At 56.8% G+C, this 25,710-nt stretch overlaps 8 protein-coding genes across 8 annotated transcripts; 2 read left to right on the top strand and 6 right to left on the bottom strand.

Moving 5' to 3' along the window:
• Positions 1-591: 591 nt before the first annotated feature.
• On the bottom strand, positions 592-2,403 carry B0T15DRAFT_485986 (voltage-dependent anion channel; the record flags this gene model as incomplete). Its single annotated transcript, XM_062866330.1, has 6 exons — positions 592-735; positions 884-1,445; positions 1,585-1,734; positions 1,930-2,083; positions 2,180-2,213; positions 2,320-2,403. 6 exons carry the CDS (start codon positions 2,401-2,403, stop codon positions 592-594), a joined length of 1,128 nt encoding a protein of 375 aa, XP_062720114.1.
• Positions 2,404-4,561: 2,158 nt separating this feature from the next.
• B0T15DRAFT_485985 (phosphoribosyltransferase-like protein) lies at positions 4,562-6,195 on the bottom strand (the record flags this gene model as incomplete). The annotated part of the gene is made up of 4 exons (XM_062866329.1): positions 4,562-4,945; positions 4,995-5,176; positions 5,325-5,354; positions 5,493-6,195. The coding sequence occupies 4 exons, from the start codon at positions 6,193-6,195 to the stop codon at positions 4,562-4,564; spliced, it is 1,299 nt and encodes a 432-aa protein (XP_062720113.1).
• A 1,146-nt stretch (positions 6,196-7,341) lies between these two features.
• On the top strand, positions 7,342-8,132 carry B0T15DRAFT_237225 (RNA polymerase Rpb4-domain-containing protein). Its single transcript, XM_062863027.1, has 2 exons — positions 7,342-7,573; positions 7,639-8,132. Exons 1-2 carry the CDS (start codon positions 7,442-7,444, stop codon positions 7,987-7,989), a joined length of 483 nt encoding a protein of 160 aa, XP_062720112.1. The 5' UTR covers positions 7,342-7,441; the 3' UTR covers positions 7,990-8,132.
• On the bottom strand, positions 8,071-10,889 carry B0T15DRAFT_494799 (P-loop containing nucleoside triphosphate hydrolase protein; the record flags this gene model as incomplete). The annotated part of the gene is made up of 3 exons (XM_062867047.1): positions 8,071-8,352; positions 8,427-8,652; positions 10,399-10,889. 3 exons carry the CDS (start codon positions 10,887-10,889, stop codon positions 8,071-8,073), a joined length of 999 nt encoding a protein of 332 aa, XP_062720111.1.
• A 461-nt stretch (positions 10,890-11,350) lies between these two features.
• On the top strand, positions 11,351-13,391 carry B0T15DRAFT_536171 (pseudouridine synthase). The gene has a single exon (XM_062869539.1). It carries the CDS (start codon positions 11,444-11,446, stop codon positions 13,367-13,369), a length of 1,926 nt encoding a protein of 641 aa, XP_062720110.1. The 5' UTR covers positions 11,351-11,443; the 3' UTR covers positions 13,370-13,391.
• Positions 13,392-13,404: 13 nt separating this feature from the next.
• On the bottom strand, positions 13,405-14,425 carry B0T15DRAFT_536170 (GPI-GlcNAc transferase complex, PIG-H component-domain-containing protein). Its single transcript, XM_062869538.1, has one exon. The coding sequence runs from the start codon at positions 14,163-14,165 to the stop codon at positions 13,440-13,442; it is 726 nt and encodes a 241-aa protein (XP_062720109.1). The 5' UTR covers positions 14,166-14,425; the 3' UTR covers positions 13,405-13,439.
• Positions 14,426-16,045: 1,620 nt separating this feature from the next.
• On the bottom strand, positions 16,046-21,503 carry B0T15DRAFT_512491 (uncharacterized protein; the record flags this gene model as incomplete). Its single annotated transcript, XM_062867985.1, has 5 exons — positions 16,046-19,088; positions 19,185-20,438; positions 20,505-20,816; positions 20,881-21,007; positions 21,074-21,503. The coding sequence occupies 5 exons, from the start codon at positions 21,501-21,503 to the stop codon at positions 16,046-16,048; spliced, it is 5,166 nt and encodes a 1,721-aa protein (XP_062720108.1).
• A 442-nt stretch (positions 21,504-21,945) lies between these two features.
• On the bottom strand, positions 21,946-22,658 carry B0T15DRAFT_237104 (uncharacterized protein). The gene has a single exon (XM_062863026.1). It carries the CDS (start codon positions 22,596-22,598, stop codon positions 22,230-22,232), a length of 369 nt encoding a protein of 122 aa, XP_062720107.1. The 5' UTR covers positions 22,599-22,658; the 3' UTR covers positions 21,946-22,229.
• Positions 22,659-25,710: the final 3,052 nt, after the last annotated feature.

The raw sequence follows: 25,710 nt of genomic DNA, 5'->3' as shown, positions 1-25,710 counted from the left end.
TCTAACAAACTAATCTTGCTCGGGTTATCTCGGAGGGCATTTCTGCTACTTGCTATATCGCGAGTTTTGCGCGTCATCATCTATCTTATCTGGCTGGGTCGTAATGGGAGACAAGACAAGACGGAGGGAAATAAAAGGGCAAAGGGAAAGTTGGGCTGGGCTAGGAGGACTCATTCATCATATTCCGTCGTCTTATGGTCGGTCTGGGAGAAGAATGGGACACGCCTTTTTCTGGCATCGTTGTATTAGATGTTCCGGCAACGATAAAAAAGATGGTCACCAAGTTAAAATACTTTCTGGGTTCCTAGCTTTTTATATGGCTATCTGGATAGGAATATGGACGCTGAGGCTTTTAGTGTTTGTGTGTGTAAATCAGAGAGGGTATATCTTGTATGTATCCGTTTGCTATGCTTAACACCGAAGAAACGCCACGCTTCAAGGTTCAGTAGAGCCGGCTGAAGATGTCATATCTGCCCGAGAATGCGATTGGATCTGTCTTGCTCTTCTCTAGTCTTCTTCCTTGGGCCAGAGGCTTATTGATTTCTAACGTCAGCGCCTTCCATATCCAGGTTGGAAAGGGAGCGGAAGCACTCACAGCTCTCTCGACCACAGACACCGTAGCATCTTGGTAAACACCAACAGCCACACCAACACCAGAAACACGGTCAGGACGCAGCCGAAGATCTTGAGCCCCGGGCTATCGAATGCGGTGCCTAGTACCTCGGTCGCCGTCACCTGTCCATCCACCCCGTTAACCAGTATCAGCCACCTTTTCTTATGTTCTCAGCTATAAAGAAAAAGAAAGGAGAAAAAAAAACGAAAAGAAAGAGAAAAAGAAAAAAGAAGAAAAATAAAAGGTATGATCGATGATATTTGTACTCACCAGCGCGGTATTGGGAAACACAAACGAGAACCACGTCATCTGGAACCTCAGCTTGCCCTTCCCCTCCGGACGGAGGTATTTCCACAGCGACCCGACCGACACCAGAAAGAACCAGACACTCAGCCCCCACAGCCACAGGCCGGTCATGTAGGCCAGCAGGCGGAGGATATGCACGGCATGCTGCTGCTCGGAGCCCATGAAGTAGTCGTAGTCGGCATCGGCATCGGCGAACACGGCGGCGGACAGGCTGCCCAGCTGCACGAGGCCGGCGCAGGTGAAACCGCTCGGGCCGACGCTGATGAAGACGCCGGGGCGCTGGTGGTCGCGCGGCAGCTTCTGGGTCATGAGCCGGTAGAGAAAGGCGGCGCACACCATGAAGCTGATCAGGTAGCCCGTGCCCTGCACGGTGACGGCGGCCAGCGTGACGGGCACGGCGTTGATCCGCCCCAGCCGGCCCGTGTTGTGGGCCGCTGCGATCAGGTTGCCGCCGAAGGGGGCCGTGAGGAGGAGAGGGTAGGCGGGGAAGACCCAGACGGGGGTCATGGTGTGGATTGGGAAGACTCTGGGAATTGCAGGCGGCCGGGGGTTGTTAGCTTTATCTAAGGTACCTACCCTACCCTACCGTAGGTACTTGTACTTGTATTGTACCTAGGTAGCAAGGGAGCAGAGGGAGAGCTGAGGGCGAGATAAGGCTGGCTTACTGGGTTGACCACAGAGTCAGGTATAAACTGGCGCTGATGAGGATGCTCACGCCGACATACAGCCAGAAGAGCGCCTCGACCACGCTCAGCAGCCAGGGGCCGACGTGCGGCGTGCCGTATTGGGTTATCGTGATGAGGATGGTGGCTAACCTGGAACGAGGGGCGGCGCCAAAATGAGAACTCATTGGGCTCTCTCTCCAAGGTAGGTACGGTACTAGGGATGTCGTGTACAAACAAGGGGAAACTTACGACACAATCTCGGGGGTGGTGTCAGTCTGAATGGTCTGATCCTGGCACGACGGGAAAATACAATAGGTAATAGTACTCACAATGGCCGAGACGAACAAGCTCTCGCGCTGGTCTGTAAACGACTCTACCAGACTGCCCGGGCGCCAGCGGAACCGGAGCGTGATGCAGATGCAGTTCATCACGAATAGACAAAGGTTGAGGAAGAAGAAGGCGAGCCCGACGCCGGTCAGCCATTGCGACTTGTACGGTACTGCGAGGAAGTTACGGTACCTAGTAGTCAACATCTGAGGCCGCCACAAAACAACTTTGAAGCAAGGGGGGACAAGTTAGGAGCAGGGAGACATACTCGAATGCAGCACATTTGCAATTCCCCCCGTAGCCTGCTCACCACCACCACCACACCCAAAAGGTAGGTATGTCAGCCACCCGTTATAACATCTACCCCCATTCACCACATCCATCCACCATTTTCCGCCTGCAACTCACCATGGTCATGGTGAACCAAGTCCACTGGAAGCAAGCAATCCGATCCCTGAGCCCAACCTTGGTCTTATCCGTCCCGGCCCGCATCAGCGCCTCCTCCCCCCCGGACGGCGGCAAGTCCAGCTCGAGATCCCCCCTGCCCTGCGTACGCGCAGCACCCCCATGTCCTCTCTCATGAGTGCGAGTATGGTTAGTAAGTGCATGCTGCGGCAGAGAGTGCACATGATGGACCGTCTCCTCCCCTTGCTCCGTCCTGGCCCGGCGCAACAGGGAAGGCCCGGGGTTCCCGTCGCCGTTGCCGCTGCTACCATCAACAGTGGTGGCAAGGAGTAGACCCGCCAGCGGTGGTGGTCGTGGTGGCGGCAGGGACGGCAGGGGCGCGGGTGCCAACATCGGGGACGACGGCAGGGGGAAGCCGTCGTCCATCGGGGTTTCATAGCCGGACGTGCATGGCAGTGGGTCGGAGGTGAATGGGTAGCCCGGTGTCTCTACCAGACCTGGTCGTGGAGGCGGGTTTCCTGCCATTTTTAGGTACTAGTTACCCAGTGGAGGCGGAAAGAAGAAAGAAGGGAAAATGAATAGAGGGGGTATAAAACGGGAACTGATCTCCCGAAAATGCACAATAGTGTAACCGCAACAAGGGAAATTACAAAGGGGAAAGTGCCAGCCAGTATACTCCCCAGGAACAGCGAACTGATGAGAGAGCAACTCGAGATATCAAAAGCGCCGTAGTATCTTGAACTCCCACAGCAGTTGGACGACCATGATGTGGGGTTTGTCCGAAGGTGGCACAGTTTGTTTTGTACCATGTGCCAGGTTCTGGTAGGAGCTAGAGCTGACTTCGCAGAGTTTTAATACTTTGTGTGCGGTCCCCAAGTTAAGAAAAAAGTGTAAGTAGGTAGAGGCAGATGAAGCGTTCATGTGCCGTCTAGCCGTTGGCCCCGCTTGAGATCGGCATCGACAAAAGTTTGTTTTTGACCAGGTGACTGTGGAAAGAATGCTGTGATATCAGATTGGGGTATTCATCAAGAAACTTCATGCTACATACTACATTGCCGTAGCTCATACTGTGTAAAGATGAATCCTTCGTTGGGTTTGGCAACGGTGTGGCTCAGTGCCTTGGTTCTGCGGCTCACAATTGTCCCCGCGCTCATCCTTACACACTAGGTACCTAGATTGATGATAGGTAACGATGCGATGAGATGCCGAAGCCCGGTTACCAACTCGCATGCATGACTCGCAGCAACGAAGGCCCAGAGAAGTGTTTCCGGTTTTCATATTTGTCATACTAGACTCGAGGTTAAGCATTGGTTTCACAGCACGGCTTCAGTCCTTGTGTGCATCAGAGACTAGAAACAGAAAGAAACCTGAAGCAGATCGAAGCAAACTCTCGTCACACCCGAGCTGCAGCAAGTGCCAAGCCGGGCCGCTCCGTGGGTAGCCTGGGGAAGCCGAGCCCTGCATCGGCTCCGGTTCTCGGCCTCCGGTCCGGACTGCATATCCACGATGAGAAACAATGCGGCCTCGTCAGGAGACAGCTAATCAAATCATATCGAGGAAAGACACAGGTCATGCAACAATCACTATGAATTCCAGCAAGGGAAGCGCACACAGAGCCTGTTTAAATTTTATTCCGAGTCGCTGTGTACGTGGTTAGTTCTACCCAAGACTCTACCAGACGGCATCTCTTTGCAACTATGGCAGAGATAAAGCGCATAGCGCATGATTCAGATTGGCTAACAAGCCGCGGTTTTGCGCACGTAAACTTTTATCGACCGGAGAGCACCGTGCTCGTATTCGCGTGTACCTACGAGTGCGTAACCGCCTCCCAGCAAGAAAAGACTTCAGTGACTCAGCGCCATCAGTCAGGAGAATGCTTCCTGGCGGAGGGAGAAGGCCAAGCGATCCCCGGCAAGACCACATGCCGCCGCCTGATCGGATGTTCCCTAGTAGAGATCATGTGTTGTGCCCATGCAATGTTGACATGGCACGTCTAGGTACCCGGTTTGATATCTTGATAGAAAGAGAGGATGCACCACCCCTAACGCCTGAAGGAGCCCAGTTTAGGGACGACCTTGGAAGTATAGGACATGGCATGGTAACCACCACTGCAATGTCTCATAGACTTTGCCCAACGCGTCGAAGATCACGTCCCTAGAAAACCCAAAAGAGAAAGGTAGAAAGAACTGCAGATGCGAATATGTTCGATGCACACCATTTTTTATGGACCCCCGAGTTCATGCAATTAATCGTAGTTGAAAAGGACACTGATGGATTCTCCATGGTGGACCCGCCTGACGGCCTCGGCGAAGATGGGCGAGATGTCCAGGATGTCGAGTTTGGATCCCAGCAGCGCTTTATGCTCGTCCTGCGGCACCGAGTTGGTCACCACAACCTTGTCGATGGCTGAAGCCTTGACCCGGTTGATGGCATCCCCGCTGAAGACACCGTGGGTGAGGAGCGCATATATGGTTGTTGCGCCCTCCTTCTTGAGAAGCTTAGCGGCACGGGTGATGGTGTTGCCAGTGTCGAGCAAGTCGTCGACAAGGATGCAGACACGATCTGCCACATTGCCAACAAGCATCATACTCGCATTTTGCCGGTCTGTGATCTTTGTGGGGCGACGCTCCTGCGCGAGGGTTGGTGAGTGACCGATACCGGGAACAAAGGGTCATTACCTTGTGGATGAGGGCAAAGTCCATGCCCAAACTGTCTGCAATGGCCGTGGCCCGCTTCGCGCCGCCGGCATCCGGGCTGATGATAACAGCCTCTTTATAATTCGGAATGTGTGTCGTGATGTACCGCTTAAGAAGAGGCCTACCGTACAGGTTGTCGACAGGAACATCGAAGAACCCTTGGACTTCACTCGAAAATCAGCACCTCTAGTCGTCAAGTCTCGTTCACGGTAGCGGCAGGGAGATCGATGGGAGGCGCTGAAATCGCAGCCAGCGCAGGAGCCGTTACTTGGCATGTGACTGACGATAATATGTCATGTAATAGGCACATACCTTGAGGGTCGTGCAGGTCCATGGTGATCACTGCAAGTACCGCCATGTTAGCGACATATACCACCCGGACAGGAGAACTGGTCCACATCGTTCAAACCACACCAAGCCACGGGTGAAACGCCTTCAGGTAACACCTGGCAAGTCTTGTGCAGCATTGGAAAGACATACCATGGTCCGCGCCAGCGCAGGTCAAGAGGTTGGCCACCAGTGTCCCTGCCTGCGCAACCCACTGCTTATACCCGGGTTTCGCTTGGAACGCCCCAATATGTGACCCGTTCTCGTAGTCGTGCGTCGTGAAACCTGGGGTTTGGAGGCCCTGGCCATTCACTCCATGGAAGAAACCATCGCCATTGGTCTGTTTAACAGGAGACATGGAGCCCGTCCCATTGGTCAATGCCGTCTTTGCCAGTCGGCTTGTGATATCACTGCCATTGATAAGGCCGGCACTCCTGGGTAGGCCGGGCGCTGGCGTGGCCGGGACGCTGTCGAAGGTATAGTCCTTCTTGCCGGCCTCGGAACTCGCCTTAAAGAGAGGCGCGCCGGACTTTTTGTAGGGGAGGTCAGGCTGTCTCGAATAGGGGAAGAGAGGCAGAACGGCCGTGACCCTCCGCGCTGATCCTGTCTTGCAGGCCGATATCATGATGCAAAGATCCATGAAGTGGTCGTTGAGCTTGCTGCCATTGCCGCCAAAGCCTGTCTGGATGATGTAGACATCTTTTCCGCGCACCGAGTCCTGGATCTCACAGCGGCTTTCGCCCGAAGAGAACTTGGTCAAAACGCGGTTGCAGGCAGGAAGGCCGAGCATGTTGCACACGCTTTCGACCAAGGCTGGATGCGAGTTACCGCCGAGGACTACGATGTTTCGGACCATGTTGGCGGCTTGATCAACCTGACGAGGCTTGTCTGGAGGGAATGACGCAATCGGGACCAGAGGTTGAAGAATGAGGCGGGGGAAAGAAGGTCGGCGCCAGGGGAAACTTGAAGAACTCAATCGCACGGCACGGCAGCAAATGCTGTCAATGCTAATATTAAGGTTGACGAGGTTTTGCTGTTGTCCGTACTCTTAGAGTAGAGCTGGGGAACAGTGAGCGAGATGCCTCGGGCAAGAACCGGCCGATATAGGCGGAGGACCCTGCGATATTTACCACGGTCGAGCGGTGGAGGCAGGCAAAGAGGCGGATAATGGGATAGAGGGGTCAATGGAAGAAAAGAAGAAGGAGAGGTCACAGGGGAACCATCTTGATCAACTTGAAAAGAGTCCGAATCGACCAGCATGAAAATAACGTTGCCAGCGACAAAGCGTTTATTAAGGTTATGGGTAAACCCGGTTCAGGTGAGTGGGACGGTGACCGCGGGGCACCTCGGGAATCGAACAAAAATTTCTGTTGCGGGTTAAATAATAAACTCATCAGCCTGAGGCTCTTGCCTCGTGGAGGGCGGCATTGACATGGGTCTGTGACGTCGACGACCCTGCTGTTACAAGTATGACTGCTCCCCAAGGTCAAAAAGACTGTACACCAAACCTAGAAAGGTGAAGAATAATCGAAAAGAAAAGAAGTGAGATTGGGATGAAAAAAAAGATGGAAAGGGGATTGAAGCTAAGAAGAAGTAAATGCAAAAGAATGAAGAAAGAAAGGATGTAAACGAAAAGATGATACTGTTGTTGGCAGCGTCATCTGTCAGGCTGACGATGCTGCAGGTGAACGGTTTATTTTGGCCGGAGGGGCCGGTCTGGTCAACGGTGCGAGAATTTTTCGCGGGGCAGCCCTGCAACATCTTATTGGGCTGGCTTATTAGTGGGGACGTGTGCTGCGGTGGAGAGGCCTTGACGGTTGAAGGAGCAGCTGCATCCCATTCAAGGGACACATTACCCATCCAGCTCCCTTAAGCATGGGAGATTCCTCAAGGAGTTCTAAAAACCGCAAGATGATCGTTGAACGACAAACTTGAATGTTCCAGAGTTGTGACACATATCTTCTGCAGCTAGTGGTAACTCGGGCTGCTGTGTAACACAGTAACAGAGCGTCCAGGACTCCAAATAGGAGCGCCAAAACCCATTTCAGCGACTGTCACAACTCAGAAACTCAGACGGAGGAAGCATCGTCAATAAAGACAACATGAGGATCCTGGAGTCGCAGAACGCCCTCCTCTCCAACTATGAGGTGTATCAGCACATCATTGACCAGCGAAAACGAAACAAGGCCCAAAGCAGGAAGGTCCCCGGAAATGCACACCATATCATGACCGAGGTTTGTCTCTACAACTAGGTAGCATGCCAAGGAAAAGCCTTTTGGTAGACTAATAACAGGACCAGGTCATCGCATATCTGCACGAGAAACCTAGTCCGCTTGCAAAGCAAGAAGTAACACAGGCATACGGCCCGTCTACCATCCCCCGTCTGCTGGAGAAGCTCCGGGAGGCCAACCTGCCAAGCGAACTGACCAAGGGAGAAGTGCTGTCCATCCTTAACCTGCGCCCGGACAATAGTGCGGTCCTCAGCACAGCGATCGAGGATATGGAGGAGCGGTTCACCGAAGAGGAGCAGCAGATGATCGTCGCCATCATCGGCGAGGTGCTGGGCCGCGACGAGCCTGAGGAGGAGGGAGGCGAGCAAGGAGACGAGATGGAAACCGACGCCGCCCCGCCTGTCGAAAACGGCAACTAACCGACGGATCGCGTTGTCTGTGATGCGCATGCAGAACTACGCGTCAAGTGCCAAACCGGCCACCCTCGACGCCACGCTGGCCTACATGACCGAGCACCCGCCTTCACTCTGCCCTCCATCTGACGTGATGGTCTTCAGGGCGGTGGTGCAAATGTCGTCGAACACCTCCTCCATCAGCTCTCCCGTCACGGCCGAGCACTCCATGTACTTGTCGGCTCGGATCTCCTGCGCCACTCGGTAGGCTTCCTGCGGATAGATGATGCCGTTGAGGTCGTCCTCGGACCGCAGGTCCCGCTTGAGGCCCAGCACCAGCACGGAAAGAGTGTCGCTCGAAGGGAACGTCGTCCGCACTTCCTTGATCCACTACGGAAACAAACGCATCAGCCACTGGGTTGTCGATGAGGAAAAGGCTCAGGTTCGACTAGATCTGTACGCACCACCCGCTGCAGGTTGATGAGGCTGAGCCGCTGGCTTATGTCATAGCAGATGATGACGAGGTCCGGTCGGAGGAGCCTCCAGTTCTCCGGGCTGGACGTGTCGTAAAACTCGAAGCGATATTGGCCTTTGCGGGAGCGGATTTCGAAAGGGAACGGCTGGTCTAAGTCTCTAAGCAACGCGATGGGGGTCGTTCCACGGAGCTTCTGACGGCCCAGGCTGATCCTCCTGCGTGGGGGTTAGTCAATCATCCGGGACACGTCTGTTGCTCTGTTGTGGAATCTTCTAGGATACTGACGATAAAAACGTCGATTTCCCGCATCTCTCATCGCCTAAAAGTAGGATCGTGATTGTGTGTTCCTCCATGTTGATGTGTATGAGGGCAAAAGGGTGCATAACTGTTCGGGCCACCTTATCAGGCTTATCGTGAGTGCCAAGACGTAGCCTTATTGTGGCACTCTGTTAAACAGTTCAACTCTCAAGATGATGATGAGACGGATCATGTTCGAGACAACTAGGACACCTCTCCCATCAATGAATAGGTGCCTATCTCCTTAACCTTTTGACTATGATTCTACTCCTAAGGGCCCATCAGGCTACATTGGCACGTGGCTGAGCCTCACAATATCAACTGGAAGCAGGGAGTCTAGTGAAAGAGCACTCTTCAGCCATACAGCGAGTGTCGTAAACAATAGAGGGAGTACTGTATATTGCCTGGTATCCCCAAACACCCGTCCGTCTACAACTCATATGACAAAACATCTTTCCGCAGTCTAGGGCGGGAGATGCCCCGTATCTCAGCAGCCGGAGATCCCTCTCGGGCTAAGACAACCACACCCTCAAATCAAAGACATCCGTACTTCAACTGAATATGGCGAACCACACCCAAAAAAGAAGAACAAAAGAGGAATAAAACACAAAACAAAAGACAGAACGGTGCGAAGCTGCGGGCCCCACGCGCGCCCGACCCGGTCCCTGGCATGCGGAGATTGGTGCCGCCTGTCACCTTGAGCAACCTCGCATTGCTCATGGTGACCTGCACCCGTCCGTCTTGCTGGCAGGTGCCGCGTGTCGTCAAGCGCCCACAACGCGGCCGCCATGCTCAGATAGCCGGACATGGTTTAGTGCTAGAACCCTAGAGCCCTCAAGGTAAGCATGTATGAACTGTGACACGTCACGAGACGTAGCACCTGGTCTGTTGGGTACTTACCATCAAGGTCACTCCCGGTCGATTTCCGATATCAGAATCCCTCCGACACAGAGTCCTGAAAAGGGGAATGGCTCCAACCGGACAGAAAGAGAGCCGTCGAATGAAGGCATTACTCCTCTCCAGGTTCCGAAGCCGCCATTGCCCGACGTGTTCGTCTAGTCGTGGAGCCCAACCCCCCCGGGCCCCCCCTCCTCCTTCCTTCCCGCCCCTGCCCCGACCACCCCGACGTTGTCAATACCGATAAGTTGGGAAACTTGCGTAGGTCGCCGTGGATGAATGATGGCCAAGACATTCCGGGAATGGTTGGCCTTCAAGCTGTGGTGCCACGCGGTGCGTTCCTTTCTTCCGCTTCGCTTCGTCCGGGCAGGCATCGATGCCAAAAGGTGCAGCGTGTTCGTTCGAGGTAGAGTAAATGACGTAGCGCTCCTGGTTTTGCCCAATGGATGAAAAACATACGTTGATAAGCTACCAGGTCGCCGGAACAATGCAACCAGGGCAGGCTCGTGGTTGATGATGCGATGCGAGTAAGGTGAATCTAAGACGGAACAACTAAGTGGAATGGAAGGTAAGTTGGTTGTTGGGCACCAGCGGGGTCTAACGTAAGCATCGGACGGAGAATTATGGCATTCCACCATGCCCTTCAGCAAGATCATCCCTTGAAAATTAGGTCGGAGATGAACTTCGCAATGCGCGAATTTTTCTTCCGTGGTTTCTCCTGCTTCGCCAGCGAACAAAGGCTGTTTTGCTCAACCAAAGCTAGGTACGGACACACATGCCGCTTCCGCGCGTAGCGCTCGTAGTATTTGTCCTTCAAGAAGGCAAGTGTCTCGTCGGTCAGAGGCATAACCCCCAGATCTGCGATCGACACCAGGTCCTCCAACCAGGTGTAGATGGCCGGGACGCAAGCTAACTCGCGGTCTAGGAGCGCACTGAGGATGCTGGTGCGGTAGGCTCGGTACTGGGCGTACATCACAGGGGATGCGTGCACAAGCCTGTGGAGGGCCTCAAAATCCGGCATGCTCAAGAGGATCTGGACCCTCAGGTCGGCCGGGAGGTTCTCCAGCCGGGACGAAGATTTCCGAGATAAGATGGAGAGTCCATCTTCGGATGCTGATCTCATCAGACTCAGCTGGTCGATTCTAAGTTCGTCGACCGCGCCGGCGGGGGGCGGGGAAGGGCGGTCGTCACCGCCGTCCTCGCCTCTTGCCACAGCTTCGGCGAGTGCCGCCACGGGTTGGCAGCATGGTTGGTCCATGGTGTCAAAGTTGTATCTGATGTCGTGAAAAAGAAGGTAGAAGAACCGTGGTGACTTGTAGGCGACGGGCAGGAAATGTGTGGCTGTTATTAAGGGTAGTAGCTAGCCCTCTGATGACGGAGGGTGGGGTTCTGTTTTAAGCTGTCTGACGTCCATGGTGGTCCGCAAGGCGTCGTCCAAGTTGCTGATGTACACGTCATGACTACCAAGGTCTAATGGAGTCATCGATTCATTCGGAAAGTGTCTAAGCCGCAAAAAAGCCGTGGCGGTTGTAGCTGTAACGCAGAATGATATGGTTCTCTGCTGCGCGAAGACTTCAAAGGAGGTTGCACTTGGGCGGAGATCTCTATGAACCATGGAGGGTTACATCGAAGCGGCAATGATCTGCGGCAGGCCAAGCACACACTTAACCCTCAGGGTTGTTCGTGCACTTAGTCGGAGACTGAATTCTCCGGCCACCTCTTGACCAAAACTCCGCTCCACCTGCTGCCACCTGAGAGAGATGATTCGGACTTGAATGGGGAGAAGTACGCATCCAAATTTCAGATGGCCATATGAACGCCATCGCCCATGCACAGAAGGCTCTCATTTACGGGCAATGGAACCGAGTAGTTGCGCTCCTGTCACATTCATATCCAACTGCAGCTCATTACCTTCCATCTCAGCATCAGCGCCGCCCCCTGCGCTCATCCGCAGCCCAGATGGCGGACTCCAACTACCAGGACTGGTCCAAGGACCGTCTAGTTGAGCGTGTCAAGGAGCTGGAAGAGCAGCTTCTTAATAAGAGGCAACAAGAACAAAAACCTGCTGCACAATGCCAGACCCCTGCCTCAGCATCAGGGACAGCACCAACCCCAGGCCCCAACCCCGCAAATCCAGGAAGAGGAGGAGGAGGAGCGCAGCAGAAAAAAGAAAAGAAAAAGAAGAAGCCCAGCAAGCTCGACCCGTCCAAGTACTCCACGCGCCTTGTGGCGCTCAAGCTGGCCTACCTCGGCAAGCGCTACGGCGGGTTCGAGTACCAGTCCGGCGTGGCGGTGCCGACCATCGAGGAGGAGCTGTGGAAGGCGCTGGTCAAGAGCTGTCTGATCTGGCCCGAGCAGCCGGACAAGGTCGACTTCGGCCCGTGGGAGTACTCCAAATGCGGGCGCACCGACCGCGGGGTGAGCGCGTTCGGGCAGGTGATTGGCATTCGGGTGAGGAGCAATAGGCCGGTTGTCGAGCCTGTTGCGGTGGGGAAGAAGAACGATGATGGCGATGCGGAGATGGTTGGCGCCGAGAGCCAGGGCGGGAAAACGGTTGGGCCGGACGAGGGGAAGCCTGCGTGGGATCCCATCGCCGACGAGATCAATTACCCCCGAGTGCTGAACCGGCTGCTGCCGCCGGATATCAGGGTGCTGGCGTGGGCGCCGACGCTGCCGGCCGACTTCTCGGCGCGGTTCTCGTGCTGGGAGAGACAGTACCGGTATTTCTTCACCCAGCCGGCGTTTCCCCCAGTGCCTGCGTCGCTGGACCCGTCAGGGACGAGGGGGAGGGAAGGGTGGCTGGATATTGACGCCATGCGCAAGGCTGCCAAGCTGTTTGAGGGTCTGCACGACTTCCGGAATTTCTGCAAGATGGATGGCGCAAAGCAGATCACCAACTTCAAGCGGAGGGTGTTTGAGGCGGATATCGTCGAGGTCGAGGACGTGGGCTCGGCGCTGCCTTACCTGGAGCAGCAGGACTACAAGCCGGCTGGTCTCGAAGCCGGAAAGCCCCACCCCAAAGTGTACTACTTCCACGTCCGCGGCTCGGCCTTCCTCTGGCACCAAATCCGCCACATGATCGCGATCCTCTTTCTCATCGGCCAGGGGCTGGAGGAGCCGTCGCTTGTCACGGACCTGCTCGACGTGGCCAGGCACCCGCGGAAGCCAAACTACACCATGGCCGAGGAAGTGCCGCTCGTGCTGTGGGACTGCATCTTCCCCGGCGGGGACAAGGCGGCGCAAGACATGCACGACCCGGACGTCGAGGGCGATCCCCACCTGCAGGACGCCATCGACTGGGTCTGGCTGGGCGAAGACAGGCCGGCGCATCTGCACGGGCCCAGCGGGATGGTGGACCAGCTGTGGGAGTACTGGCGCGAGCGCAAGATGGACGAGCTGCTGGCAAACCGGCTGCTGGATTCGGTGGCGCGGAAAGCTGACCTGAGCAGGCGACTGGCCGAGTCCGGGCCGCCCGAGAAGCCAAGCAGCAGCCAGCTGGTGTACGAAGGCGGGAACACGGCCAGGGCGTCGGGGACCTACGTGCCCGTGCTCAAGAAGCAGCTGCAGGCCACGCCGGAGGAGATCAACGACAAGTGGGCACAGAGCAAGGGGTTCGCCAACGCCGAGGAGCTGGGCAAGACCAAGAATTGGCGGAGTGTGATCAAGGCGAACAACAGAAGCGGCGACAGCAATGACACATCAGTAGTAGACACAAGTAGTAGCAGGATAGATGGATGAATGAAAAAATAACCTCCCCGCCACCCCCCTCCTTGTCTTCCAATTCCGTGCCCTTTCTCCATTGAATCAACTACCCCTTCCCATCCTCCTCCCCCTCAAACAAACACCCCTTCACCCCGCGCCACACAGCCTCGACGATCCTCCGGCGCGGCAACAAGCCTGGGAACAGCACCACGACATCCTCCTCGCCCTCGACGACCACAATGAGATAGTAGCGTACCTCAAAGCCGCGGAAGGCCTCGTTGATCAGCACGTCCCGGATCTGCTCGGTGGGGATGAAGCGCGTCTGCGTGCCGAAACAGCCCCCCCACTTGCCGCGGATGGTGCACGTCTGAATGCCCAGCCCGCGCAGCACCAGCACCGACTCGGTGCGGTGCAGCCGGAAGCACACCGCCGCGTACGCCGCCGCCAGGGAGGCCGCTGCCACGGCCCAGTCGGGCAGCGGCGCCGTCAGCTGCGAGAGGAAGATGCCTGGCTGCGAGCGGTGCGCGGTTTGTAGCAGGGTGGTTAGGAACTGCGGGACGTCGCCTGCTAGGAATAGCTGGAATGGGAAAATCGGGGTGCAGCAGCCCTGGTGGTGGTAGTAGTGGTGGCGGTGGTCGTGGTGCTGGCTCGGTTCGACGAAGCGGGCGTACAGGACTAGGATGGCGGCGGAGAAGAGCAAGGCCCGCGCCAGGTGTAGCGTGAGCAGTAGCAGCCGCAGGGGGACAGTCAGTGGCGGGCAGGTGGTGACTGTGAACTCGGCTGTGGTTGGCGAAGGGCGGCGGATGTACAGGTGCGGTGCTGTGGTGAGCATGTTGCTGTCGCAGAAACTGAGTGTTCGACTTAGTTGACTAGTAGTGGTTTGAGCTGTCGGGGCAGATGATTAAAGTCCGGGACACCGTTCGCGGTCTCACAGCTCCTTCACCGCCGCTATGCCTCTGCTCAACAATCCATTCTCCAGTACCATACAGGCCCTTCCTTGCAGCCTTGGAACTTGTGAGGATGCTGCTTCAACAAGGAAGCTGAGATGGGAGCTTGACGCGCCAGGAAGGGAAGGATAGAGAAGAGGTGTCTACTATCGATAAGCAGCTACAGCCCTAACCCTGAGCGCAGGCGGCCCCACAACGCCTGGTGGGCACTATATGTATTAGATCCAGTTTTGCAGCTCTCGGCTGTAATGGTCAGTTTGGATTAGGAGGCACTCGATATTCTCGCTGTCTTTACTCCATCCCCATAAGAACCCCTCCGCGGCGCCCAGTGCGAATCTTGCGGTGGCCACCCACTCGTGTGGGTAACCTGCGATGCTGCGCGTGGCCCTAAGCAATGAAGATGACACTTGAGGGAGGCTTCACTCTGCAGAGGCATCTTCACCGTCAGATGGCGCGCTGGATGACGATCGCGGGGGGCATGGGGTAGAGTGGCGAGATGGGGATGTCAACTCCAATTTTTGCAAAGTTTTGCATTTTGTTTTTGGTGTCACATACCAATTGGTTGGATTGCAGTTGATCATCCAAGACTTGCCCTTTCATTGCGCACATGTTCAAAAGCCATGGAGGACAGGAAAGGCGGCTTTTTGAGCATCGCATCGCCAGTCCGACACCCCGCTTGAAGCATCTCGCGATGTTGAATGCCAACCGTCTCCACAACACTTAACAGAGCACCCCTTCTTAACGTTACCACTCACCAACCGATTCGACACGGACAGCGCGACACAAGCAGGAATAAACGGCAACATGAGTATTATCAAGAACTAATTTTGCTACCACGACAACTGACATAAACCCCCTATAGAAGGTCCAGCACCCATGCAAACCAGAAACGAACAAAAATCCAAAACACAGTTGTGCCGCGAGGCAACAATGTAACGCTCGTTAAAGGCTGCTTTTGTTTCCTGTTTCCGTTGGGCTGGCGACTGTCATCGTATCCGTCCGTCCAGCTTCCTTCCATAACCAGTATCCAATCTCTTCCGCTCTCCCTACCCTCGCTCGCCCACTTTCGAGTGTTCCTTGCCGCAGAGAAGCACCCGAGTCGCCCAGAGCCAGCTGTCATCAAGAATCATGATAAGGGAAGAGAAGAAGACGGAAAGAACAGAAGTTGCATATGTGCAAAATCAAGAAACCAAATTAAATGCAAAAAAGAGCTGCAACTACCGCCAGATGATGCAAAGGATCGTCACGAAGTGTACAAATCCCTTCCACTTCCCTATAAACCGTTCATTAAATTCCATCCCCCCATCCCCTCCTGCCTCATCATCTTCATGTCGTGTCCCTGTCTCATCACTTATCCAAAAAGAACCAATGGTATATCTCTCATGACTTTTCTTCCCGTTCCCCATACAAAATGCCCGCGCTGCCAGCGGGTGAACTCGGGGGGGTATAAGCTAGTGAAGCGGGTATTGTATGCTGAATGCCGTGTGTGTGTGAATCGAAGCGCCCCTTTTCCCTTTTCTTCATGTTCTTTTTCGCTTCCTTTTCCTCTTCTCCAGCTCGGTCGTACCAAAAACGGCAGCAGTCCCCGTCAAACCTAAAACCATGCCGATGTGATATGGTATGGTAATGATGCCCCAGAATAGCTAGACGCCAGATGAATGCGAAAACGAATCGAATTTCCCCTTCCAGCGGACAAACCACAAACCAACTCAAGCATCCAAGCGCAACAGTACCTATTGTATACTTATATCATATGGGAAGCGAATCAGATCATCTCACTCTGATGCAACCCCGTCCGAAACTCATTCCTCCCCTCCTGCTGCGCAACCTGCGCCTGCACCTGCTGGTACACCTGACCGCCTACGCCGACCACCGCTCGATAAGTCATACCACTCATGCCCATCGACGACTGGGGCGGCAGCGGCACGCTCTCGTACGGCGCCGGCACCGAGATAGTCATCTCCCCGATGCCGCCCCTCTCCTTATTCCGGCTGCGGCTCGCCGAGCGCATCCGCTCCGTCGCCCGTGAGAGGCGCGCGCCGATGCTGCTGCCGCTGTTTCCCGTGTTGTCGACGCTGCTCCGGCCGCGGTTGTGGCCGCCGTGGCGCGGGTTGGGTGGAGAGATGATGGGCACCGTGGCCTCGCTGACGGGAGTGGCGGCGGGTATGGGCGGTGGCGGAGGAGGTGCTTGCTGGGATTGTTGAGACGACGGTTGTTGGGGCTGTTGTTGCTGGTGGTCCTGTTGCTGTTGGTCATCGTCCATGACAATCTCGATCATGCCCGAGCTGCCGCCGTAGACGACTGGTTTGGGACCGCCACCACCGAGGTGCGGGAGCGGGGCCGGCGGCGGCGGCGGCGGCTGGGCGAGGTGCTGCAGTTCCTTGAGCATCGGCGGCACTGGTGGCGGAGGCGGCGGGGGGATGTTGGCATCGTGGGACGGTCTCCGGCCGGGGAAGGCATTCGCGTCGTGAGACGGCCGTCGTCCTTGCATCGACATCGTGTTCGCGGCAGACGGCCGGCGGGAATGGCCCTGTTGCGGTTGCACCAGGTCCTGGGGAGGAGCAGACATCGACCTCCCGATCTGAGCTGCCAGTCGCGAGTTGGCAGGCGGGGGCGGCGTGTAGACGGTCGACGGGAGCAGCAAGGGGATGTCGTCGTCCTTCCGCTCTTCGTCCGCTTTCTTGGGCGACTGTCTATCCGGTGACCGACGCTGAGACTGCACCAGCTGCGTGAAACTCGCGGGGATCGAGGGAACCGGGTTGTGCCTGCTCACGTCAGACTCCATGACCAGCCGCATAGCCCGAGGCGTCGCTGGCAGCCCAATACGCGGCCCGTCGCGGTTTGCAAACATGCTCCTGCCGGCGCTCGGATCCACGCTGGCACTACGAGACGGCAGGTCTTCCTTTCTGGGCGGCACGTAAGTCGTGCTGGGAAGCTCCATAAGTGCCGGCGGCGTCCGGGAGGCCGGCGCAGGCGTGATCTCAGTGGGGTGCAGGATCGGCGGAGCCGAGGGCCGCCTGGCGAGCGACTTCCGGCGCTCCTCAAGCTCACGCGCGGCCGCCTCCTTCTTGAGCTGCCTCTCGTCCTTGATGACTTTCAGGTCCCCTGAGCTGTCCGTTACAAGCTGCATTGGCGCCGGAGTCTGGAGCGGTGCCCCAATCTTGCGGCGCGAGGATCCTTCCGCCCCCGCGTGCGAAGTGGTCCGTCGGATGCCATCCGACTTCTCACGGCCCGTCTCGCGGGTGGACCACGCCGTCGACCGAACGGATAATGGAGAAGTAGGCCCTTCCCCACGGCTGGCTCTGCTCGTGCTCCGGTTGTTCCTCCGCCTGAACTTCTCCTGTTCCTCAACGGCTCGTCTGTAGTCTTCATCGTCGTCAGAGCCGTAGACGTGTGGCTGCAAATTTGCCGACATGGGCTGCGGCGAGGACGGCGACCGGTTCCCGGGCGGTCCACGCGACTCTGAGCGGCCACGGAGATCGTGACGCTTGTCGGGACTCCGTGCGCGGCTTGAACCGCGACCGTTCCGGCTGCCGGTGCGGCTGGATCCCCTCGCACGCGATCCGTCCCGGTTTGCATAGCCCACCTTCCTCACCGTGCTGGGCTGGCTTGACGGCTCCAGTTCGTCGTTGGAAACGTCAAGTAGTATTCCCCTGCCATCTCTGTGTCGCGGCTGCTCGAAGTCTTCCTTCGGCGTCGCCAAGTTGATCAGGTCCTCCGGCGACATAGGCACCGGCGACTTGGGCGATCGCTTGCCACCCTTGGGCGTGTAGCCCCGTGCTGCAGCCCGTCCGCGGTCGCGCGACTTCTCGCGGTGCCGGCTTCGGGTCTGGCTAGTTTCCCGCGCATGGTGACCGTCGCGGTCACGGCTGCCCCCGCGTGGCTGCGGCTTGCTCTGAGCCGCATCCAGGCTGTGGATGTAGTCGTCCAGGCTCTTTCCTTGCTGTTGATGATGTCCGCGATGGCTCCTTGCTACACTCGAGGCCACAGATGTTGATGTAACCGAGCTCGAAACGGATCCTGGACCTCTTCGTCTGGACGGCCAGTGGTATCGGACCGAAGAATGCGCTGACGGCTCGGGCGAGGTGAGGTCATCCGGCAGTGAGTCCTTGAACGACGGTAGAGACAGGTCAACGCCTTCGGGGATTCGGCTGCGGGAGCCATTTCGCCTTCGCCCGCTGTCCATCAGGGCAGCAACCGCAGCCGGAGACGGAGATGGAGGCGGGTGTCCCTTCACGTTGTTCTTCATCAGTCTTGGGCTGGCAGTATTCGGTCTTGTCAGCTCGAGATTTCGGACAGAGCTGTCGCGGAGATCCATCGACTGGAACGCGTCGGCATACGGGTCCACGGCCGGCTTCGTCACCGCGGTCAACAGTTCGCGTTGGGCCGAATCGGGAGCTTCTCCAATAGAAGGCAGCCGCTCGCGGTCGAAGCCTTGCAACGGGCGAGCAGACGCTGGCGTGTTGAATTGGCTCCTGTTGCCCCGCAGGATCGCGGTTGCCGGGTCGGCACCACCCGGAGAGAGCGCCGACTCGAGAATGGGCGTCGCGCCCGCTGCAATCGGAGTCCTGCCATCGTCGACATGTCCCGCGAAGAGCTTGGACTTGGCTTGCGAGTCGCCAAAGGACGTGATGAGCTTCAAGGCCGCGTTCTTCGCGACACTCCTCTGCGGCCCATGGTTCATAACCGGAGGGGAGAGGGGAGGGCTCATCAGTTCCGGAACAGTCTGCGTGATGCTTGGGAAATTGAGCTGCTGCGCGGATGGCGATGACCATGGCTCAGTAGACTCGTGGCCGGTGCACGCAAAGCTGGTTCTGTCAATAGCCGCGCTTTCTCTCTCCAGGGTCCGATCGATACGTCCTCCTCTCGATGTGTGGAAGGAAAATGGAAAAGCCAGTACTCACCACCGGATTGCCAACTGCTGTTGGCCGTGCTGGACAGCCCATTCACCCCATTTTCGAACGATCTGCTCCTGCCGCTCCCAGGCGGCCGGGAAGAAGAGACAAGTGAGGATCAGCGCCTCCATGTACTTCTTGTGCGAGACGTAGATCTCGACCGCATCGTTGTGGTCGCCCATGCCGATCATGATAGTCGCAGCAGTATGGACCTCCCCGTTCTCCAGGAGTCGCTGGACGTACGCGCGGCCCAGCTTATGCTGAGATGCCTGCCCACCAATCCCGCTCAGCGCTAGAAGCATCCAGTCGGACGACGTCATGTTCTCCGATCCCATGGCCATAATGTCAGTGTCAATGTCGCCCAGCCACTTGGCCAGCAGAATACGGTTGGTGGAACCCAAGGGGTGACGGGACATCTCGTCGCGAACGAGGTCGTCCACCTCCTTGTGCCACCCGAAGATCGTGCTCAGCATCTGCCGCCGCAGATCGTCATTGGTCAGACGGCTGTGGTCGGTAGAATAGGGCGCTTTGTATGGCACGTCAGCAAGACGGCTTTTTGTGAACTTGAAGAGATCGATGACCCTCGAGTCCTCTGGGCTCCGGGGCACTTCATGGCGCAGCCTCGATGGTTTGTGAGCGGACCGGTAATGCGAGCTGCCCATAGATATGGAGCTGGTTGTCGACGGGGATTCCCTTTCCCCTCTTTGCCGCTGCTGCTGAGCATGACTTGACCGGAGAGAGGAACCCGCTGAAATGTACGTATTCTCGGTCATGCCCCGCGAAGCCACCGACGCCGGATACCGCCGCGGTGCCGTTTGTGACGTTGAGGACGAAATCGAGACGCTCGACCGGGTGATGTTGGAAGCCGGCGTGGCTGGACGATATTGTTCGGCCTCGGCTTCGGCCTGGAGATACCGCGCCAGAGGTGACCTGTGGTCGTCTTCTGATTCGGATAACCCGGACGGCCGGAATGTGATCTCTACTTGGGATTGGGATTCAGTCTCCGAGACACTGCCGGACCGGCCCTTGTCCTCGGCCTCGAGCGAGATTGGGGGCGACGGTGGCAGCAAGTTTGCAGGGTGCTGTACGTTATTGACCATCATGACTGGCGCGTTTAGATCGAATTGCTGCACGGTGTTGTTGGCGCCTAGCGTGAAGAGAACGGCCCCCGGGCCATAGACAGCCAGCCCGCGGACGATCTCGAGAGTCGGAATCGTATCACACGTAACGTGCTTCGTCCGCACATCCCACGAAGTTGTCTCACTGCTCACGGTCAGTGATCGATTTTGCTCATGCGGAAAAGACTTGGTTGGCTCAATCGGCACTCACCCCTCTGAGAACTGGACGATTCGGCCGTTCTTGGACCAGCCCATCCAATTGGGCCCTGTTAGATAGTTTTCCGTCCTCTTCAATATACGCACGATCTTGGCCGGATCATCGCTGTTGTACGACTTGGATACACTCCAGACGCGGAGGTCGCCATCGTTGGTCTGCACAGCCAGCATATCCGACTTCGACTTGGACGATGAAGCATGCCACGACAGCGTTACGATTGGAGACGGCCCTCTTGATGTCGTCAGGTTGTGCAGAATGGTGAACCTTGGCTGAAGCGTGGCGATCAGGAGCGAGCCGTTTTGATAGCTGGGTGCGACGTGAGCGATTGAAATCCAGGAACTTCATTCCGCAGAACGGTATATAAACCTACCCAATCGCGAACGTCCTGCAGTCAGCCGCTGGTGAGATGGCCGAGATGGCTATCTGGTCGAGCGTCCTCGCAGAGAGGTGCTCTGACGTTGTGGGCTCGAAGAGTATCACGTTGCCCTGCGTGTTGCCTGACCTTGCCGTCAGCCAAGCCGTTCACAGCTGCAAGTCGTACCATCCATGGATGTTGTACTCACCAAAGACGACATTGCCGTTGCGCATCCAAGCAGCGCACGTGAGATTCTCATATGACGCAAACCGCGCGACCTCGTCTCCCGTCAAGAGATCCCACACAATGGCCGTCTGCCCTGCATCATAGCTGACGACCAGCCTTCCCGCTCCTATGTCACTATGGTTGTCAACAGCCAGTAACTGCACCTCTTCGGAGTGCCGCGCAAACCGCCTTTCTATCGCAAGCGTGTCATGGTGGCAGCACACGACCGAGGTCCCCTGCGCGTAGAGGAACATGGACGCTGTGGCGGCGCATGGTTCGAAGTAGCGGACGACGGTGTTCGTGTTCGGCGTCGCCATGGGGTAGCCGTGTGTGTGGGCTAGCCGCCCCTTTTCATGGGCCGCGGTACTCGAACCAGCACGGCTCCTGGCGTTGTGGTGGCCGCCGGCAGACATTGCGGGCGCTGGGACGGGCTAGATATATCCTGAATCCTCTGGATCACGGGCCTGTAAAGCCACCTGCTCGTCTGTTAGCCGGGTGCCTGCATAACTGCGCAACCGATGCGGCTTGCCGAGCTGTGGTGGCTACCGGCGCTCAACTCCAAGACCGCCAGCATCGTCTGGTCAAGTAGGCAAAGGCGTGGAAGTGAATAAGTGTCAATGAAACATGGCACATACCAGTTAGTAGGTGAAGTACACCCACCGGGCGTTGAAACGGCGAACCAGGACGAGCGACGAGGCTACACAGTCCGACCCCTGAACCATCACATGGAACAGTGTCTCCCGCTGTCAGTTCCCGTCGCCGGCACGTTCCTCCACGTTCCGTACACCTACGTACAGATGCCGAGCTTTGCCGGGATCCCACACACCATGGGCCGGCTCAACAGTCGAAATCGCAAGGTAGTCGTTCCGCTTGTCGCGACTCGATGTCCGTACAGTGGACGGTGCAGTTTGCCCTGAGGTGAAGGCCGAAGTCCCAGGAAGAAGGTGCAGTCCCGGGGCACAGTGTAGCGGGGGAAAGCGGAAGGAAGAGGCGGGTTCAAGACGAGGGTGAGGAGGGTAAGGTATTGGGTCGCCGCACGATCGTACCGGGGGGGAGATCCAGATGCCGCCGTTGACGCAGGAGAGAGGGGGGTGCGGTGTGGGCAGGCCTCTATGGGGGCGGCAACGAACACCTAAAGTCTACCAACCTCCCTTCTCAGGGACCCTTGGAATTCGGCCGGCGCTTGTCGTGCGGCAAAAGAGCCTAGGCGCGTGAAAAGAGGCAGCGCCGAAACACAGCGGCAAAGAGTAAGGTAGTGTAGGTATTGGATGTACCTTAGGTAAGGTATGTATCGAATGTACCAAGTCGGGGGCAGTCCAGTGCAAGGGCCAATCTCCACTCTCTTGATTCACCGCGCTGCTTCTCACTCTCTTTTGCCGCTCCGACGCATGCACTTGGTGCGTCGAAGAGAGCAACGGGTTGCAGAAATCAGGGGAAATAGGAAAAGAAAAGGAAGGGCACAGTGCTGCCGCGAGGGTATGCCGGAAAATAAGACAGGACCAGCCCATTGCAGGCGCCTTAAAAGCAGACGAAGTCGACCTGCCACTGGCCCTGTGCTTGGGTCCATATAAGATGAGGAAAGGTCTGCTCCTTGTCGGCTTTCTTCACGGCATCCTCTTCGCTTGCACACATTGCGCGAGTCTGGGAGCTGATGCGGGCCGGCCAGGCCAAGGGTGCAGGTTCTGCGGTCCCGCGGGGGCTGCATGGAAAGGTAGATGGCAAGATGCAGATTGACTAGGGCGGCACTACACTAGCAGCGGCCGAGCAACAGGGGGTTTCGTCGAGTAGGAGGGCTCCTTGCACATGGGCTGGACATACCCTGGTCTGCACGACAAGGAGTGACTTCGATCTGGGCCTGTCACTGGTGGGAAGGGCTGTAGCCCGAACTCGAGAGCTGCTTTGCAGCGGTCCGCATCAACCGTGGTTGGCGTACATGCCACATCCAATATTTTGCCATAATTAGGTTGATGCCGCCGCTGTCTGGCCGTTGACCTTACAAACTGCTTGCGGAGGGGTCTCTCGTGCCGATACTGACCAGGGCCGCATGACCATGCTCCTGGGCAAAGAGTTACCTTGGGCTCGGATGCTGCCCGCTCAGGCTGCCAGTGTTCTAGTTACCGAACGCTCAGAAAACGAGGATTGGGCCATCTCGGGGCCGAGGACCGGGTGTGCCAAACCGGGTAGCTGTGTGAAAGCAAGACACGGCGCTGGATATCGGGCAGTAGTCAGTGGGTATGATGTTGCCAAGTCCCGTAGCGGCCCGTTCGTGTGCCTGTGGCTGGCATAGTGGTCGTTGAGCACAATACACAGTAGAGGAGCTGTCACCCACCACCAGGTTCCTGGCCGTCCGTGCCGGCGGCGAGGAGCGGTACCTTGCCTGCGACGTTGCAGCGATCTGCAGGCGGGAGCTTTGCCCCGCAGCAGCTGTGCCGTTATGAACATGATCGGAAGGGCCGCGCAAAACAGCTCTGTCTTTCGTTCTTCCCTCTTCTCGTCATTGACCGCCTGTTTGCTCGCCTTTGTCGCATCGCGGTATGTCCCCGCTCGTCTCGGATCACATGTAACCGCATGGTCTTTATCTCGTCGTCTCGGCTCACGTTCTGGAAGGATGGTTCACCCGAAAGCTTGCGACTTGAAGATTGACGAGGTGTGGTTGGCCGCCGAGTGGGGGCACGAGGAGAATTGGCGGCGGGGATTTGTGGGGAGCACACCTCATGGCAAGGGTCCTAAGCGCCTTACCCGGCGATTGGCTGTCAGGCCCCTGTCATGCAGCCAATCACGGCTGCTATCACGATGATGACAGGGATCCTGTTGCCATTTCGTCCCCGATCTTTCGATACGTCCTGCGGTATTATCCTATTGTTCCTGTCCTCGAGTCTCAACATACCTGGCTCGCAAACAATGGGCCAGTCATAAGGTCAAAGTGCCATTCGACATCTAAGCATGCTAGTGTCGGATTTGCAAATTCCTCTAAGCCGGAGCGTGTCCACTGACTCATATTGATGCACGAATCAGGTCAGGTATGTCCCCAGAGTCGCTTTCCTAGTCGAGTACTCCGTAGTAACCGAGGATTTCCGTCTGCTCTGCGGTGTATGTATCGTATTTTACGCGGTTTCAGCTTTTCGACCAAAAGCCCAGGCTCATCCTCACCGGCACGTCCCGCGTCCAATTCAAGGCAAAACTGGGAAACGCTGCGAAGCAGATCGTCTGTTTTATCAGATTTATGCGGTGAAGCCCGAGCGTCTTCAAGTCGGGCGGGAGTGCTGCTTGAATACGAATTTCTACAACTTCTGAGACCCCCAATCTCGGGTGTGCTACACCCACCCACCATCAACGCGTGGGATGGCTGCATACCGACAGACTCCACACTCCACTTGAGGAATTGCAGGTTGATGAGTGCATATCCCAATGATCCCCTTTCCAGTGAGACTCTGTACAGCTCATGGGTCCCGACCAGATAACCTGGGGATCCTGTCAACGCACAGCACCGCTTTCCAATCATATCAGTAACACGTGCTCCCGGACTCACCGAAGGCGATGGCTTCGGTCCGCACCAAGGCCAACGGGCTTGCAGTTGTGGGAGCTGATTCGTTTTCTTTTTCTCTCTTTTTTCTTCTTTGGCCGTGTTTCGGATGGGAAAGGGTGGCGGAAGAGTCAAGCTCGCAGGTCCTTCAAGTCATCGCCTCGGTAAGGCATTTGCCTAGGCCTCAACGACCACCATGGGAATGTTATATATAGGTAGTCTTGTTCCTTGGAGGTGACAAACTGAGTTACAAGCCCCATGCCCTCCACGCCGAGACGACTGGCGAGCAATTTCAGACATCTGCAGGCAAGCCGCACTCGCAGGCGATGAAACCCAAATCAGCACTTCCGGTTGGGTACGTTGGGATCTCGCATTCTGGGGGAAAGGAAAAGCCCCAACCGGGCATCCACCAGGCCATGCATCACAATGGCCGCAATGCGTTCATGCTCACCCCACAAACTAAGAGAGGACCTCGCGGCCCTGAGCTGTGACCTCACTGCAAGGAACATGGTGCTGACTGACACAACGGGCGGGCGGCCACGTTGAAAAGCATACCCAACTGCTGGGACCAGTGGCCTCTTTTGACGCGGCCCTGTGTGGCCCCGTGTTGCCCTGTGTTGCCCTCTATCGCGCACAGATATCGATTAAGCAGAACCAGTCCCCGCGTCCGCCCCTGACATGGTGGTATATGCTGTCAAACGTGAGTTAAGTGGTTTGCATGCACCCTAACGCAATACAGCAAAACAGTAAGATGCTATCCCACCTCTGCATTGCCGCAGCCTTCGTGTAAGGTCCATAGGTGCATCACACAAGTCACACAAGACTGACGAGAGAGTTGGCAGAATAGACTTGGGGTCAGTGTCTCCCTTCGTCCTTACGCCCTCGTCATCGAACAACGTTCCCCGTCATCCACAACCGGTACCGGAACCCCGGGTGTCACTTCGCCACAACCGTCGGTGCAGCCGAACGAGAAGGCAGTTATACTAGAGTGATTAACCGTATATCAAAATCCCGATCGAACCGAGCAATCTCAGGATATGTAAGATGGACGCGGGAGACTTTGAACGGTGTCGAAGCGGGACCGAGCTTCGGCCCCG

Source organism: Chaetomium strumarium (assembly GCF_033439665.1).
Source record: "Chaetomium strumarium strain CBS 333.67 chromosome Unknown B0T15scaffold_5, whole genome shotgun sequence".
Classification (NCBI taxonomy): Eukaryota; Fungi; Ascomycota; class Sordariomycetes; order Sordariales; family Chaetomiaceae; genus Chaetomium; species Chaetomium strumarium.
The sequence above is the reverse complement of the archived record's forward strand: the minus strand, read 5'-3'. Positions and strand labels throughout refer to the sequence as shown.

Bases quoted from the DNA above. Each gene is read 5' to 3' on its own strand.
- B0T15DRAFT_237225 (XM_062863027.1), top strand. From the start codon at position 7,442: ATGAGGATCCTGGAGTCGCAGAACGCCCTCCTCTCCAACTATGAGGTG. The intron at 7,574-7,638 runs GTTTGTCTCTAC...TAACAGGACCAG, and splicing joins CACACCATATCATGACCGAG to GTCATCGCATATCTGCACGA.
- B0T15DRAFT_536171 (XM_062869539.1), top strand. From the start codon at position 11,444: ATGAACGCCATCGCCCATGCACAGAAGGCTCTCATTTACGGGCAATGG.
- B0T15DRAFT_536170 (XM_062869538.1), bottom strand. From the start codon at position 14,165: ATGCTCACCACAGCACCGCACCTGTACATCCGCCGCCCTTCGCCAACC.
- B0T15DRAFT_237104 (XM_062863026.1), bottom strand. From the start codon at position 22,598: ATGGGCTGGTCCTGTCTTATTTTCCGGCATACCCTCGCGGCAGCACTG.